Source organism: Artibeus jamaicensis, unplaced genomic scaffold, assembly GCF_021234435.1.
Source record: "Artibeus jamaicensis isolate MK-2021 breed Jamaican fruit bat unplaced genomic scaffold, CSHL_Jam_final contig_65, whole genome shotgun sequence".
In the NCBI taxonomy this organism is placed as follows: domain Eukaryota; kingdom Metazoa; phylum Chordata; class Mammalia; order Chiroptera; family Phyllostomidae; genus Artibeus; species Artibeus jamaicensis.
The window spans coordinates 545,001-557,266 of record NW_026521913.1 but is presented as its reverse complement, the minus strand read 5'-3'; the positions used below and the strand labels follow the sequence as shown (position 1 = coordinate 557,266).

The window sequence follows — 12,266 nt, the reverse complement described above, 5'->3', positions numbered from 1 at the left end:
GAGAAAGGTATTTATATATGTAATAACATACAATAATAAGAATGTGCGGTAACCAAAAGTAGTTATTGTTGGGGTGGGAAAATTCAGGCTTTCTCAGGTGTAGATGAGGAAGGTAGTTTGGGAGGTGATGGTGGAGAAAACAATGGGGACCTGAGAGCTGAAGGATGAAAAGAAGGTGACCTGGTATAGTATAGGAGTGAAGTATTCTAGGCAGAGAGAAAAGCATATACAAAGTCAGTAGTAGAAGGAGTGTGGCTAACACTTTCTAGTTTACAGCTGCTAGGAGGCTTTATTTAAATTATATGTACCCAGAGACTAACCATGTATGAATGGGAACTTAGTACCAATGGAGATGACACCACAAATCAGAGAGACAGGTTGGATTATTAAATAGTGGAAACACTGACTCACTATTTGGAAAAAAATAAAACTGGACTCCCAGTTAGCACAATGTACAAAGGTAGAGTCCAGTTGGACTAATGACCTCATGTAAAAGTTTGGGAGAAGATATTTGCATTGATTAAAACTGAGCAGGGCCCTGGCTGGTGTAGCTTAGTGGACTGAGCGCAGGCCTGAGAACCAGAGTATCACAAATCGATTCCCAGTTCAGGGCACACGCCTGGGTTGCAGGCCAGTTCCCAGCAGGGGACACACGAGAGGCAACCATATATTGATGTTTCTCTTCTTCTTTCCTTCCCTTCCCCTCTAAAGATAAATGAATAAAATCTTTAAAAAATAATTTATTAAAAAAACTGAGCAGGGACTAATATCTAGGATATACCTTGAATGCTTGCAAATCAGTAAGAGAAAGACAAGAACCTCAATGGGGAAATAAGCAGGACTTATTTTGTAATCTCGTCTCCGTTTCCTTTTGATTTCTGGACTAAGATTCTACAGCACTATAATCTTAGTCGTTTCTTGAAGAGAGGATGAAGATACCCAGACACTGGAGCCACATTGCTGCCAGTGTGTCCCCAACCTGTATACTGAACACCTTGACAGGGCCCGAGGCTAGCAGGATCTTAGTAGGCCACCAGGTGGCACTCCACACATCTCCAACTCAGAAAGGAAAGATTTTCTGGTTGAGTATGCTTTTTTAGTATAAAAAACAGCCTACTTTTGTAATCGCCAACCAAAATGAACAAAATGTTCTCCCTAAATATGTAAGGTGGAGGAATCTAAAATTCTGCTTTTGTTGAGTAATGCTTCAGTGCTTCCTCATGACGATTCCCTTTAGCTCCTCTGGGGAAGCCTAGAGAACACTGGATGTCCTAACCTAAAGGACACAGGACAGGGTATAGAGCTTCCGGCCCTTGAGCACCAGGAAGTAGAGGCAGCATGAATGGTTGCAGAGGAGCAAAGCTGGGGTTTAGGGAGTGGAAAGGGGAGAAAGGTAGCTGCTTGGCTGAAAATCTTTGTGTGGCCAGGCATGCCTCCCACCAACTCTGGTCTTGGTTTCTGGAAAGTTTCAGAGAGCACGGGTTGCATCTTTGAGATACCAGGCTGCATTCACCTGCCTGTGGGATGAGGGTTAGTTAGCAGGCGAGGCAGAGGCTGTTGTACTCTGCCTGGATCTGCTGCCCTCGTCTGAATCTTTGCCTGGGGCTGTGCTCTCTGCCTTAGGAGTTCTCAGCTCACTGAGCTGGCAGTCTGGGTAGGCAAGGGTATTCACGTCTCAGGAGCCTTCCCTACCAATGAGGGACAGCCTCCTCACCTTGGAAGCAGTAATCTTGAGGGGTAATCCCATAGTCAATAAAGTCTCCAGTTGTCTATGGGAGCAACCAGCTCACCTATATACACTGCTGCTTCCTTCCCTTTGCTACCTTTCCCTCTCTCTGGCTTCCTGGGATTGTCTTCCAAATAAACTCCTTGCGCCTGTAGGTAAGCAAAATTTGCCATCCGAAAATGTGTCTCTCTGGGGTGAGGATTATTTTATTTTTTAAGAAACAAAGGACTCAAGAAGAACCTTTGACCTTCCCTCTTATTACCCAAAAGAATTTAGATAGAGGGCCTGTTCCTGGAAGGGAGTTATCCTCCTAGATAACCATAGTATATGTGAACTAGGTATGGCGGGGCCTAGTGATCAGAGTTGGTCTGTCTCCCACTGTCTCTGCATGTACCAGCAAACATCTGTTTACCAAACATGCACCTTTCCACTTCCTTATGTATTGCCTTCCTCTGCTTCAAAGTCCCCAAATACTACCCCTTTCTCCTTAGCTCAGGATGGCCTATGAGCCTCAACTGCCCTATCTGTTCTTGGGCCCCATATTCTTATGGAACCCCTATACACATGTACACAGTTAAATTTGATTATTTTCTCTTGTTAATGTGTCATGTCAATTTTATTCTTAGACTAGCCAGTTGAACCTAGAAGGGTAGAGAAAAATTTCTTCCTCCCTTATATACCTCAGTTGTTGTCTCTGGCTTTGCTTTAGGAAATTCAGATGAAGAGAACAGGATAACTATGTACCTTTGATAAGCAGCTCAGCTGTTTTCAGAGTTCAGATAATAGAGAAAAAATAGAAGAAGCAGATGAGGAAAGGAACTACAATAAACCTCCAAAACAACTCGACCTGCTCTAACTCTTAATTTTTGCAGGCAGTAGTTTTAAGAATCCGTTGTTCAAAAAACCAGTTACTTTGGGTGTACAGAGCTTTCAAAACTAATTTGAACTTGGCTGGTGTAGCTCAGTGGATTGAACGTGGGCCTGCAAACCAGAGTATCTCGGTTTGATTCCCAGTCAGGGCACATGCCTCGGTTGCAGGCCAGTTCCCAGCACGGGACACATGAGAGGAAACCATACATTGATATGTCTCTGCCTCTCTCCTTCCCTTCTCCTCTAAAGATAAATAAATAAAATCTTAAAAAAAAACTAATTTGAAGACAGTCATTGTGAATGAGAAAGTCAGGTTTGACTTTTTCAATTGCCTGCAGTTCTGTCTTTTGAATAGAGAACATACCTTCCCTCAGCTACCACCCGAGGTACAAACCTAGCTCATAAAATATTAATTGGGTGATATTCTTTCCCGGATCTCATAATGGCTTCTGACATTTTAATGCCAGCATTTTGGATGCACACAGAGTGAAGAGAACTGAAACTGGAGGGACAAAGCCTCCTCTGTTTACATTTCAAACCTTCCAGATGTATTCTTTTGGGAAATTCAGCACCTAGCTCAGGCAAGCTTCTTAGCAAGTGTTTAAAGAGGTTAATGGTAGGTTTGTATAAGTTGCTTTTGCTTTATTTAGGTCCCTAGAAATGCAAGTGTCAGCACAAAGTATGTTTATGGTCCCATTAAGTCACCAGGAAAAATATCAAGGCAGTTGTAAAAAAGGAGAAATAAGGTTGGGTGAGTCAGCCTAAGTAAATTAAGAACCAATTTGATGCTAAACTCAGAATGAGCCAGGAGTCACTCCATTCTCCAGCATCTTGTTGAAAGATTATGAACCCTGCTCTTTCATCCTTTCTCTCCTTCTCTTATTTGGGATGGCACAGATTTGGGTTTCTAAATTTCTAGCGTCTTGCCATTCTCATTTCCAAAGCCTTCTGTAAAAGATGAAATTGTTGAATATCCCTCTTGTGGAACTTAGTAAAAAAGTTCTAGGTAGAATATATTTCCTTAAAGTTGAGATGCATTGTACAAAACACAATGAACATGAAACCATTTTGAAGATTCTGAGCACATTGTAACAATTGATACACATGTCCTCATTGTCTACAGTCTTTGAGTCTTACTGAAATGTTTTTGATATTGCTATGAAAGAGTACGAAAAAAACAATTCCATTTATATAAAGTTTAAAAGCTGGCAATAAGCAAAGTCTGCTGTTAGAAATCAAGATTGTCTTTATTCTTATGTGTACTGGTAGTAACTGGGAGGGGACACAAGGAAGGCTTTTGGGGGACTGCTAATATTTTGTTTTTTGGCCAGGTTGTAAATGTTCACTGAGCTATATGTTTGTGATCTGTGCACTTTTCTGTATGTTATGCTTACATAAAAATTAAAAGTTTATTAATATTGTCATATAGGTTAAAATAAAATTTTTTTTCACTCTTGTTAAATCTATGAGTCCCAGATCTCTTGAGGGAATGGGAGTTTTTGCCAGGCCCTGGCCAGCCCGGAGCCTGCTGTTTGGCAGGGTACAGCTTACCTGCAACCTTGGAGTTGTATGCCACTCCGACCCCACAGATATTGTTGTTGGCTGCAGCAGAAACTTCCCCCGCACATCGGGTCCCATGACTGCGGAGACAAAGTCAAGTTAGATATAGTTTCAAAAGACTCTGGAGGAGGTTCCTTAAATTCTATCAACTAGAAGCAATTTGGTTCTTTGCAATGGCTCAGTTAGCCTGAAGCCAGCACTGGCCCACCTGATTTTCCGTCTGTGTATCCCAGTGTCCCTTTTCTTTCTCCTCCCCCTTCAGCTGCCTTCTTGACCTTGGTTTGTTTCTACCAAAAGATGCTTCCTGGAACATTTCAACCTTGAAATTTGATCTTTACTTTAAAATTTAAAGTATTTTCCTGCACAAAACACATTTACAGCAACACTATACAAAACAGGTTTGTATTGGTTGGAAGAGTTCTGATTTTTTTGAAGCACTAGAATTGTGGGCTGGTACTTAATTTCAAGGCTGGCCCATCCATTGGGTTGTAATGCCTGCTGCCTGTCAGTGATGGGATAATGCTTCCTTACCTTTTTTGGATCATAGGCTCCCTTGAAGATGTATTGAGTGCTATGAATTTCCATTTCCTCTAGGAATTAAAAAAGCATATGTTGGCAACATTTTGCATAGTTCCACAGAACCTTGGAGGCTGATCAGATTAAGAACCTCAGGCATTTATTAGATCGCCTTTCTGGGGTTTGCCTGGCCTTATAATTCTGAGCAAGGCCTTTTCTGGGCTCATGTTCTAAAATGTTCTGTGCAACAGACACTGTAATTCCATTAATTTTCTCCCTTTTGCCTGCTCTCTCTTCTATTAAACCATGGGTTCCAAATAGTTCTTCACCTCCTGTGTATATTTTCCCTGTCCTTGAATTGGTCTGGTGACTGGGTTGACCCATAAAATGCAGTGGGGGGATGATGAACCACCTCTCAAGAGGCCTGGAAGCTTCTGTTTCCATCAGCTGGTGCCAGATACCATATAGAGGAGCTTGAGCTAGCCCACGAATGGACAGAGCACATGGAGAGAGAGGCCCAGCAATCTGTAATGTTCCAACATTTTGGATGAGGCACCTGATATGTGCGACAACTTCCTCCTCCAGTCCAGCCAGATCACCCCACTCAGCAGCTATTGGGAAGAGATGGGCTGTCCTTGCCCAGGTTATGGAACTGTGAGCAAATAAATGTGTGCTCTTTTTAAAGCCATTAAATTTTAGGATACTTTGTTAGTGGCACTAGAAAACAGAAACAAGCATAAACTCTAACTCAGTCAAAATGTTGTTTTAGTCCTAAACAGCAAGATGTGGAAGTCATCTGAAACTATCAGTCCTGACCCTGACATGTCCATTTTAAAGGTCTATGAAGCAGCTAAGGGATGAAACAGTCCCATTACCAAGTATGCTAGAACAGGGAGCTCAGCCCGCTAAAGTGCCGGTGTGGGGAGGGCTGGCTTTTCCACTTGCTGCTCAAGCTGTGGTGCACAGTAAGGAGATGTGGGTGCAGGGATTGACTGGCCACAGGGCCCTAGGCAGTTCTGATTTCTGCATTATTGACTAGCAGAGTGTTTGCAACATCCTCTCAGGGCAAGCAAAGCTGTTGCACCAGCCTTTACACAGGCACATATTTTTTTCTGCATGTGAATAAGAGGAAATTCTGCCTCCCAAAACTACTTATGTCCTGGGTTCCAAGATCCCTTTGAAACAAGAATAAAATCTGTATATTGTATTCAAATAAACCCCAAAGTTATTATAAAAGTTGGCCCTTGTGGTGAAAGGTCTATGAAAACTTACAGTGTTGAGCAAACCACTATCTACTAGTCTAAGTTTTCTGTAAACCACATTTGAGTTCTCGAGAAGGTGCTTAGTTAGGGTGTAACTTGACAGGAGAGTGTCATGGATGTGGCTTTAATGGTTGCTGCCTTTTTACTCCAGATGCTGAAGAAATTGATAACTAAAGTATTGACAAACAGCCCAAGACCACACACGTGTATCCATATACATAAAATAATATATATATACCCCTTTATATTGATTCACATATACTTTAAATGTATACACTTACTTAAATATATACTTAAATATATACTTTATTTAAATACATATTTAAGTATATATTCTATATCTACTTATACATTCATGAATATATTCTTATATATTTATATATGATTTATATGTAATATACACCTTTACACTATCTATATACCACATGTCATTTATTTAAATATATACTTATATAAAATACATACCATATACAAAGTGTATATATATGCTTTATATATATGTACATATTTTTTAAAAGTGGGTACTAATTAAATGTGACTTGCTGGCTGTTTGGCTCATACTGAAAAAATTAATTTTTAATAAAAGTTTAAAAATCAATGCCATGTTTAATTTGACTGAGCACTAATTTCCTTATTATTTAATAATCAGCCCTGTCAAGATCTCCCTTCTAAGACGTGCAATGTGCACTTAGGCCTTGCCCGGGCCAGTCAATGCTTTCATCGACAGCTGTGGAGCATGCAGAGGTACTCATGGAAGCCTTGTGTGTGTGGACCCTGCTCTATGAGATGTGGAGCTAGAATGACCAATAGCCATCTGCTAGTTGCTGGGTGGTTATTCATTAACAGGCACTGTGCTCAGTGCTTTTCTTGCTTCACCTGCTTTGATCTTCACAGGAGGGCTACCAGTAGGTACTGCTTCGTTTCACAGCTGTCAAAGTTGAGTCTTAGAGTTGCTGCTGGCTCCAAGGTGCACAGCAAGAAGGTGGCTGAGTCAGATCTGAGACCAGAACTCAATTACTGAACCACTACACTACCCTCCCCTATGGGGTAAGTTCATCTCCCCCTAAAACTGCTCCCTAGTGGCTGGAGGACAAATGCATATGCACTGGCTTGAGCAAGTGAAAGACATTGAATCCTTCCGTATTCTGGATTTTGGCCTTTAAGTGGGGAGATGAATATCATGGACTTTCCAGAGGAACATATGGGAAGAAACATTTCATTGCTAAATTAGGCAAACATTAATTAATTATAGGCAAGTAGTGAAGGCTTCCTGTACTTGTTCCCCACACCATCTTTTCACATGTCTGGGCCTTTGTAAACTTTGTTTCACTGTTTCTAATGGTTTCCCCTCAATCCTGCCTTCCTGATTGTCTCAGGCAAATGTGTTTGCTCCCTGAATATCAGGAAAATATTTTTTCAAATACATTTTCATGTGGGCCTTTTGCTTTCTTAAAACATTCAATAGCTCCCTTTTGTCTCTATAATGAAACCTGTCAGAAATGGACGTAGCTGTAGGAGGTAAGGGACAAATATGATTGCCTGATTGGCCTCCTTCTAATGAAGGTCAATGGGAGGGAAGTGACAGGAGTTATGGGTGTGTTGCATTGCCCAAATGGCCCCAGTCTATTACTCTCTGGGGTCCATGTCCTTGGCAATGTGATTTTCTTGCTTCTGCCATGAGGACTGAAGCATATTTCTTTCTTCCTTGAATCAGGCTGGCCTTGAGACTTGTTTTGGCCAAAAGCATGTGGTAGAAATGAGCTTAGTTCTCAAGAGGCCTTTCTCAAGCTTCCCCTTTCTCTGAAACCCTGCTCAGGTACCATGTGGACAAGTCCAGGATTGCCTATTAGATGACAAAAGGCATGCAATCCCTTGTGCCTCTCACCTCAGCTGATACATCATCCTTCAGACTTGTAAAAGAGGCTGTCCTAAACCAGTGAGCCCCTGGCCAACCTGCCAGCTGAACATGGACTCATGGGTGAGCCCAGCCACAAAGCCCATCCTGGTCCAGATCAGCAGAGCTATCTAGCTGAGCTACGGACTTGTGAGCAATTGTTAATGCTTGTTATTTTAAGCCACTATGTTTGGTATGATTATTATGTGGCATTATTTGGCAATAGATAACTGATACAATGGATAAACAAGGCTGGAGGGACAACACATGGTTAACCCGTGGAGTAATGGCGTTAAAACCTGGACTGTCATGATGACCACTGGGGCTTCCAAAACAGCTGCAGTTGCTGTGGAGATATCCAAGTAAAAATCTGAGGTCTCACCCCTGCCCCTGGGAACCTTCAGTGAGAGAGGGCAGGCACACACATTCTCTCCATGTTGCCAGCTTTCCTTTAGAGTGATTGCTCATTCCACTTATTCTTTCTAGCCAAACACATGTTTTTCTACATGTGCTACATTCGAGTCATAGAATAAGATATAATGAGCAATATGAGTATAACAAGTATCATTTATTGGTAGCTACTATGGGCTAAGCACTGTGCTGAGAGTTTAGAATGCATTATTTTATTTAATCCTTACAACAAACTCTTATTCCCACTTTAAAGAAGAAGGAGTTGAGGCATAGAGATATTAAGTCACTTCTCATTAGGAGGAAGAACCAGAATTCAAATTCAAGTTTGCTGCTTCTAAACCCCTGCTCTTAACCTTGACCCTTGACTGTCAGAATTGCTGGCTATCAGATATTGCTGACTATCAGATATTGCTGGCTATCAGAAATGTGCAAACAAAAGTGTGATGTTTTATTTTATGTGTAACTTGACTCTGCCAGGGGGGTGCTTAAATATTTGGTCAAACATTATTCTGGATGTTTCTGTAAGGATGTTTTAAATGAGATTAACATTTATGTAGGTGAAATTTGAGTAAAGCAACATACATAATTCTGTGCATGGCCAGTCAAGGCTTCCTAGATAGTCTCAATGCCAAAGGAACCTGTAAGTACAGAGCACACTCATGTATTTTATATTGGTATATATATTTATTTTATTTTTATTTTTATTTTATCTATTTATTTTAATCCTCACCTGAGGATATTTTTTAAAATCAATTTTAGATAGAGAGGAAGGGAGAGAGAGAAACACTGATGTGAAAGAGAAACATTGATTGGGTGCCTCCCATAAGCACTCCATCCAAGGATCAAACCTATAACCTAGGTATGTTCCCTGATTAGAAATTGAACCTGCAACCCTTTGGTGTATGGGACAATGTTCCAATTAACTGAGCCACCTAGGTAAGGCATTATATATTTTTAAAATAATTAAATATAGAGAGATACCATTGAAGCCCTTCTTGTAGGCATTATACCTTAGCCTGGACCACTACACTGAGTTTGACAACTGGAACAGCCACACATGCATGTTTTTATGCAATTACCTTATAATCAGGTCCGCATGTACATACATTTTCAAACTTTATATAAATGTTTCATAGTATATGATCTATTCAAAATTTGCTTCATTTATTTGTATTTTTGAGGTTTATTCATGAATTTGTTTTTAGTGCCATGTGTTCACTTATACATATGCTGCTTTACTTATTCATACTCCTAATTAAAAGTATTTGGATTGTTTGCAATTTTCATGCTATTACAAATAATCTGAAGAAAACATTCTTGTATATTATTTCCTTGGGCTGATGTGGAGGGTTTCTCTGAAGGTATGTATTGGGTTGACCAAAAAGTTCATATGTTTTTTTCTGTAAAATAAAAGATGCATGTTTCATTTTCACTAATAACTTTATTGATTTAGATATTTTGAATATGTTGGCTATCTCGCATGTCATATAATGTTCATTGCTCCCAATTAATGTCTCTATTTGATCACTATCCACTTCACTTTGACACATTTGATCAGTCACAGCAGTTTCTCCATACACTACACAAATCATTTTTTGTGTTTCATTTGCATTTCTACCTTTTTTGAAATAATAAAGCATAGTATGGAAAAAATGTTGCATGTTTTCTTCCATCTTCAATATTAAAATGGCTGTGCAAAAATTCATGAATTTTTATGAGTTTTTAAAAAAAATGCACAATGATATGACAGCTGTCACAATTCAATATAACAAAATTGTTTCAAATAAAGTTAAAGACAACTAAGTGCTACTAGAGTTATTTTATGGAAAAAAACTCAAACAAACTTTTTTGTCAATCCAATAAATAAGGGTGAAAACAGATTTATGGATATATACTACCTCCTGCTCAAGCATCCTTGTCAACATTTAGTATCAGCAAAATTTACCATCTTTGCTAGTCTAATGGTGTAAAATGGTAGCTTGTTTCATTTTGCATTTTCCTCTTTACTAGGAAGGATGATTATCTTTTCATATGTAAACTCACTTGGGTGTTCTATTAATCACTTGTGCATAACTTCTGTCCATTTTTCTAGTATCTTTTCTCTTTGATTTGTAGCCATTCTTTATATATTTTGGACATTTAATCCTGTTTTTTTAAAATAAAACTTGTTGCACATATCTTCTCCTAGTATGAGACTTGTATTTCAACTTTATTTATTGTGACTTTTTTTGGAGAGAAATATTTAATTTTAATATAGTCATGTGTATCAATATTTTCATTTTTCTTGTGGTTCAGTGTTTTGTTTAAAAATTTATTCTTATCTTAGGATTATAAAGATGTTTTTCTACATTTTAATTCTAAAATATTTCTATACATTTAGGTCTTAATTATCCTGGATTTTATTTATGCTCAGAATGTGAGGTGGACACCTATTTTTCCATATGAACAACTAGCCTTATTTATTAAATATCATCGCACCATCCTTTCCTCATTGTTTTAATTGCCATCTTGGTCATGTCTTTGTATATGGGGATAGGGGGTGGCGTCTGCTTTCTATTTTTTCTTGACCTTTTATTTTCTCCATGTGTTAGCCCTGCTCTCATATTTATTATGGTTTTTATAATGTTTTGGTATCTGGTAGGCAAAGTTTCCCCAACTTAATGTTGTTGTTGATCTCCTTCTTTCTTCTTCATATTCTTTTTCCTCCTTCTCCTCTCTTGGCTTCTTCATCTATTCTTGGTCTTTTGCTTTTTTATATCAATTTCAGGATCACTTTTTCTAATTTCACAGGAAGTGCTATTGAGTTTAATTGAAATTGCATTGAATTAATAGATGAACTTGATATCCTTATATTATTATATCTTTTAATTTATGAACTTAGTATGTTACTCTATTTATCTAGGAATTCTTTTATGTGTTTTCTAAGTTTTATAATTTCTTCTTTAACATTCTCACATACTTTTTCTTAGATTTTAATTATTTCAGTGGCCATGAGATATGGCATACTTTAAAAAAGGAGGTGAGAGGCAGTATTCTTATTTGTCCCTATGCTATTAAAATTTCAGCATTAAGAATAATGTTTGCTGTAGGTTTTTGGTAGGCAGTGTTATCTTTAATTAATTAATTATTTACTCAACTGCAACCAGGCTACATTTTATCTCATTCATTGGGATTTTATTCCAGAGGCTGTATTTTCCAATTGCAATTGGTTCTTTTTCATATTCATGTATATTTTTGCTTGCATTTCTAAATCACTTTTTGTTTTAAACAGATGTTATTCATTCTGAGCAAATGTGCAGATAAAAAGTACAGTGGTTAATTTTATGTTTCAACTTGGCTGGGTCACAGGTTGCTTAGATATTGGCCAAACATTATTCTGGGTGTTTCTGTGAGAGTTTTAAACATAACTTATTTTAATGTCTTTAAAAGACTCTCCGTAAAATTAATTTCACCTGTATAAATTCATGCCCTGTTTTTTATTTTGTTGAGTATGGTTTTTTTTTTCAGATATTTCTGAATTTTGGTATGCAGGCTAATTTTGAGTTGGAGATTTTTTCCTCTTCTTTTTTCTTTCCCTTCCGTTAAGTCTCTGTCAGTGGCCTTTGGTTCTATGGTTGTTTTAATAGACTCCTTACTTCTATATTCCACAGCCACAGCTTATAATGGTGTTTTAGGGCTCTGGATTCACAGAAATATTGGGAATAACACAGATTTATCTAGAAAGCCAGTGGGAGACTTGACCAAGTTCATGGGCATCTAGTCTCCACTCTCCTTAGGGCAACAGATTCTTGGATGACCAAAGTTCCACAGTGGCCAGCTACAGTCTTTTAAGTCATGTCTTTGCTGAAAGATGCTTCAGTGTTAGTTATATTGGAGTTGAGATGCAGAGAGATTACCCAGCTAGTTCGTCATCAACCATGTATGCTGGCTAGTGCCCAATGAGTTTTACAGGGTAAAACTTTAGGGTTTCAAGAGTCCTGGTTAAATAGGTGAGGATGTGCAGACACTTTTGGGGAAAACCCCAGGT

General features: G+C 38.7%; 1 protein-coding gene and 1 long non-coding RNA gene across 3 annotated transcripts in view; one reads left to right on the top strand and one right to left on the bottom strand.

Annotated features, from left to right (window-relative positions):
• The window catches only part of PCSK2 (proprotein convertase subtilisin/kexin type 2), a 371,029-nt gene that overhangs the window by 62,775 nt on the left and 295,988 nt on the right, over positions 1 to 12,266 (bottom strand). Inside the window, exon 7 of the mRNA XM_053670931.1 lies at positions 4,148 to 4,236. Coding sequence (XP_053526906.1) covers positions 4,148 to 4,236 — 89 coding nt within the window. The remainder of the gene's footprint in view (positions 1 to 4,147; positions 4,237 to 12,266) is intronic.
• Positions 6,839 to 12,266, top strand: part of LOC128628273 (uncharacterized) — a 54,107-nt gene continuing 48,679 nt past the window's right edge. For both annotated transcript variants that reach the window (XR_008392590.1, XR_008392589.1), the window contains exon 1: positions 6,839 to 6,981. This is a non-coding gene — a long non-coding RNA (uncharacterized LOC128628273). The remainder of the gene's footprint in view (positions 6,982 to 12,266) is intronic.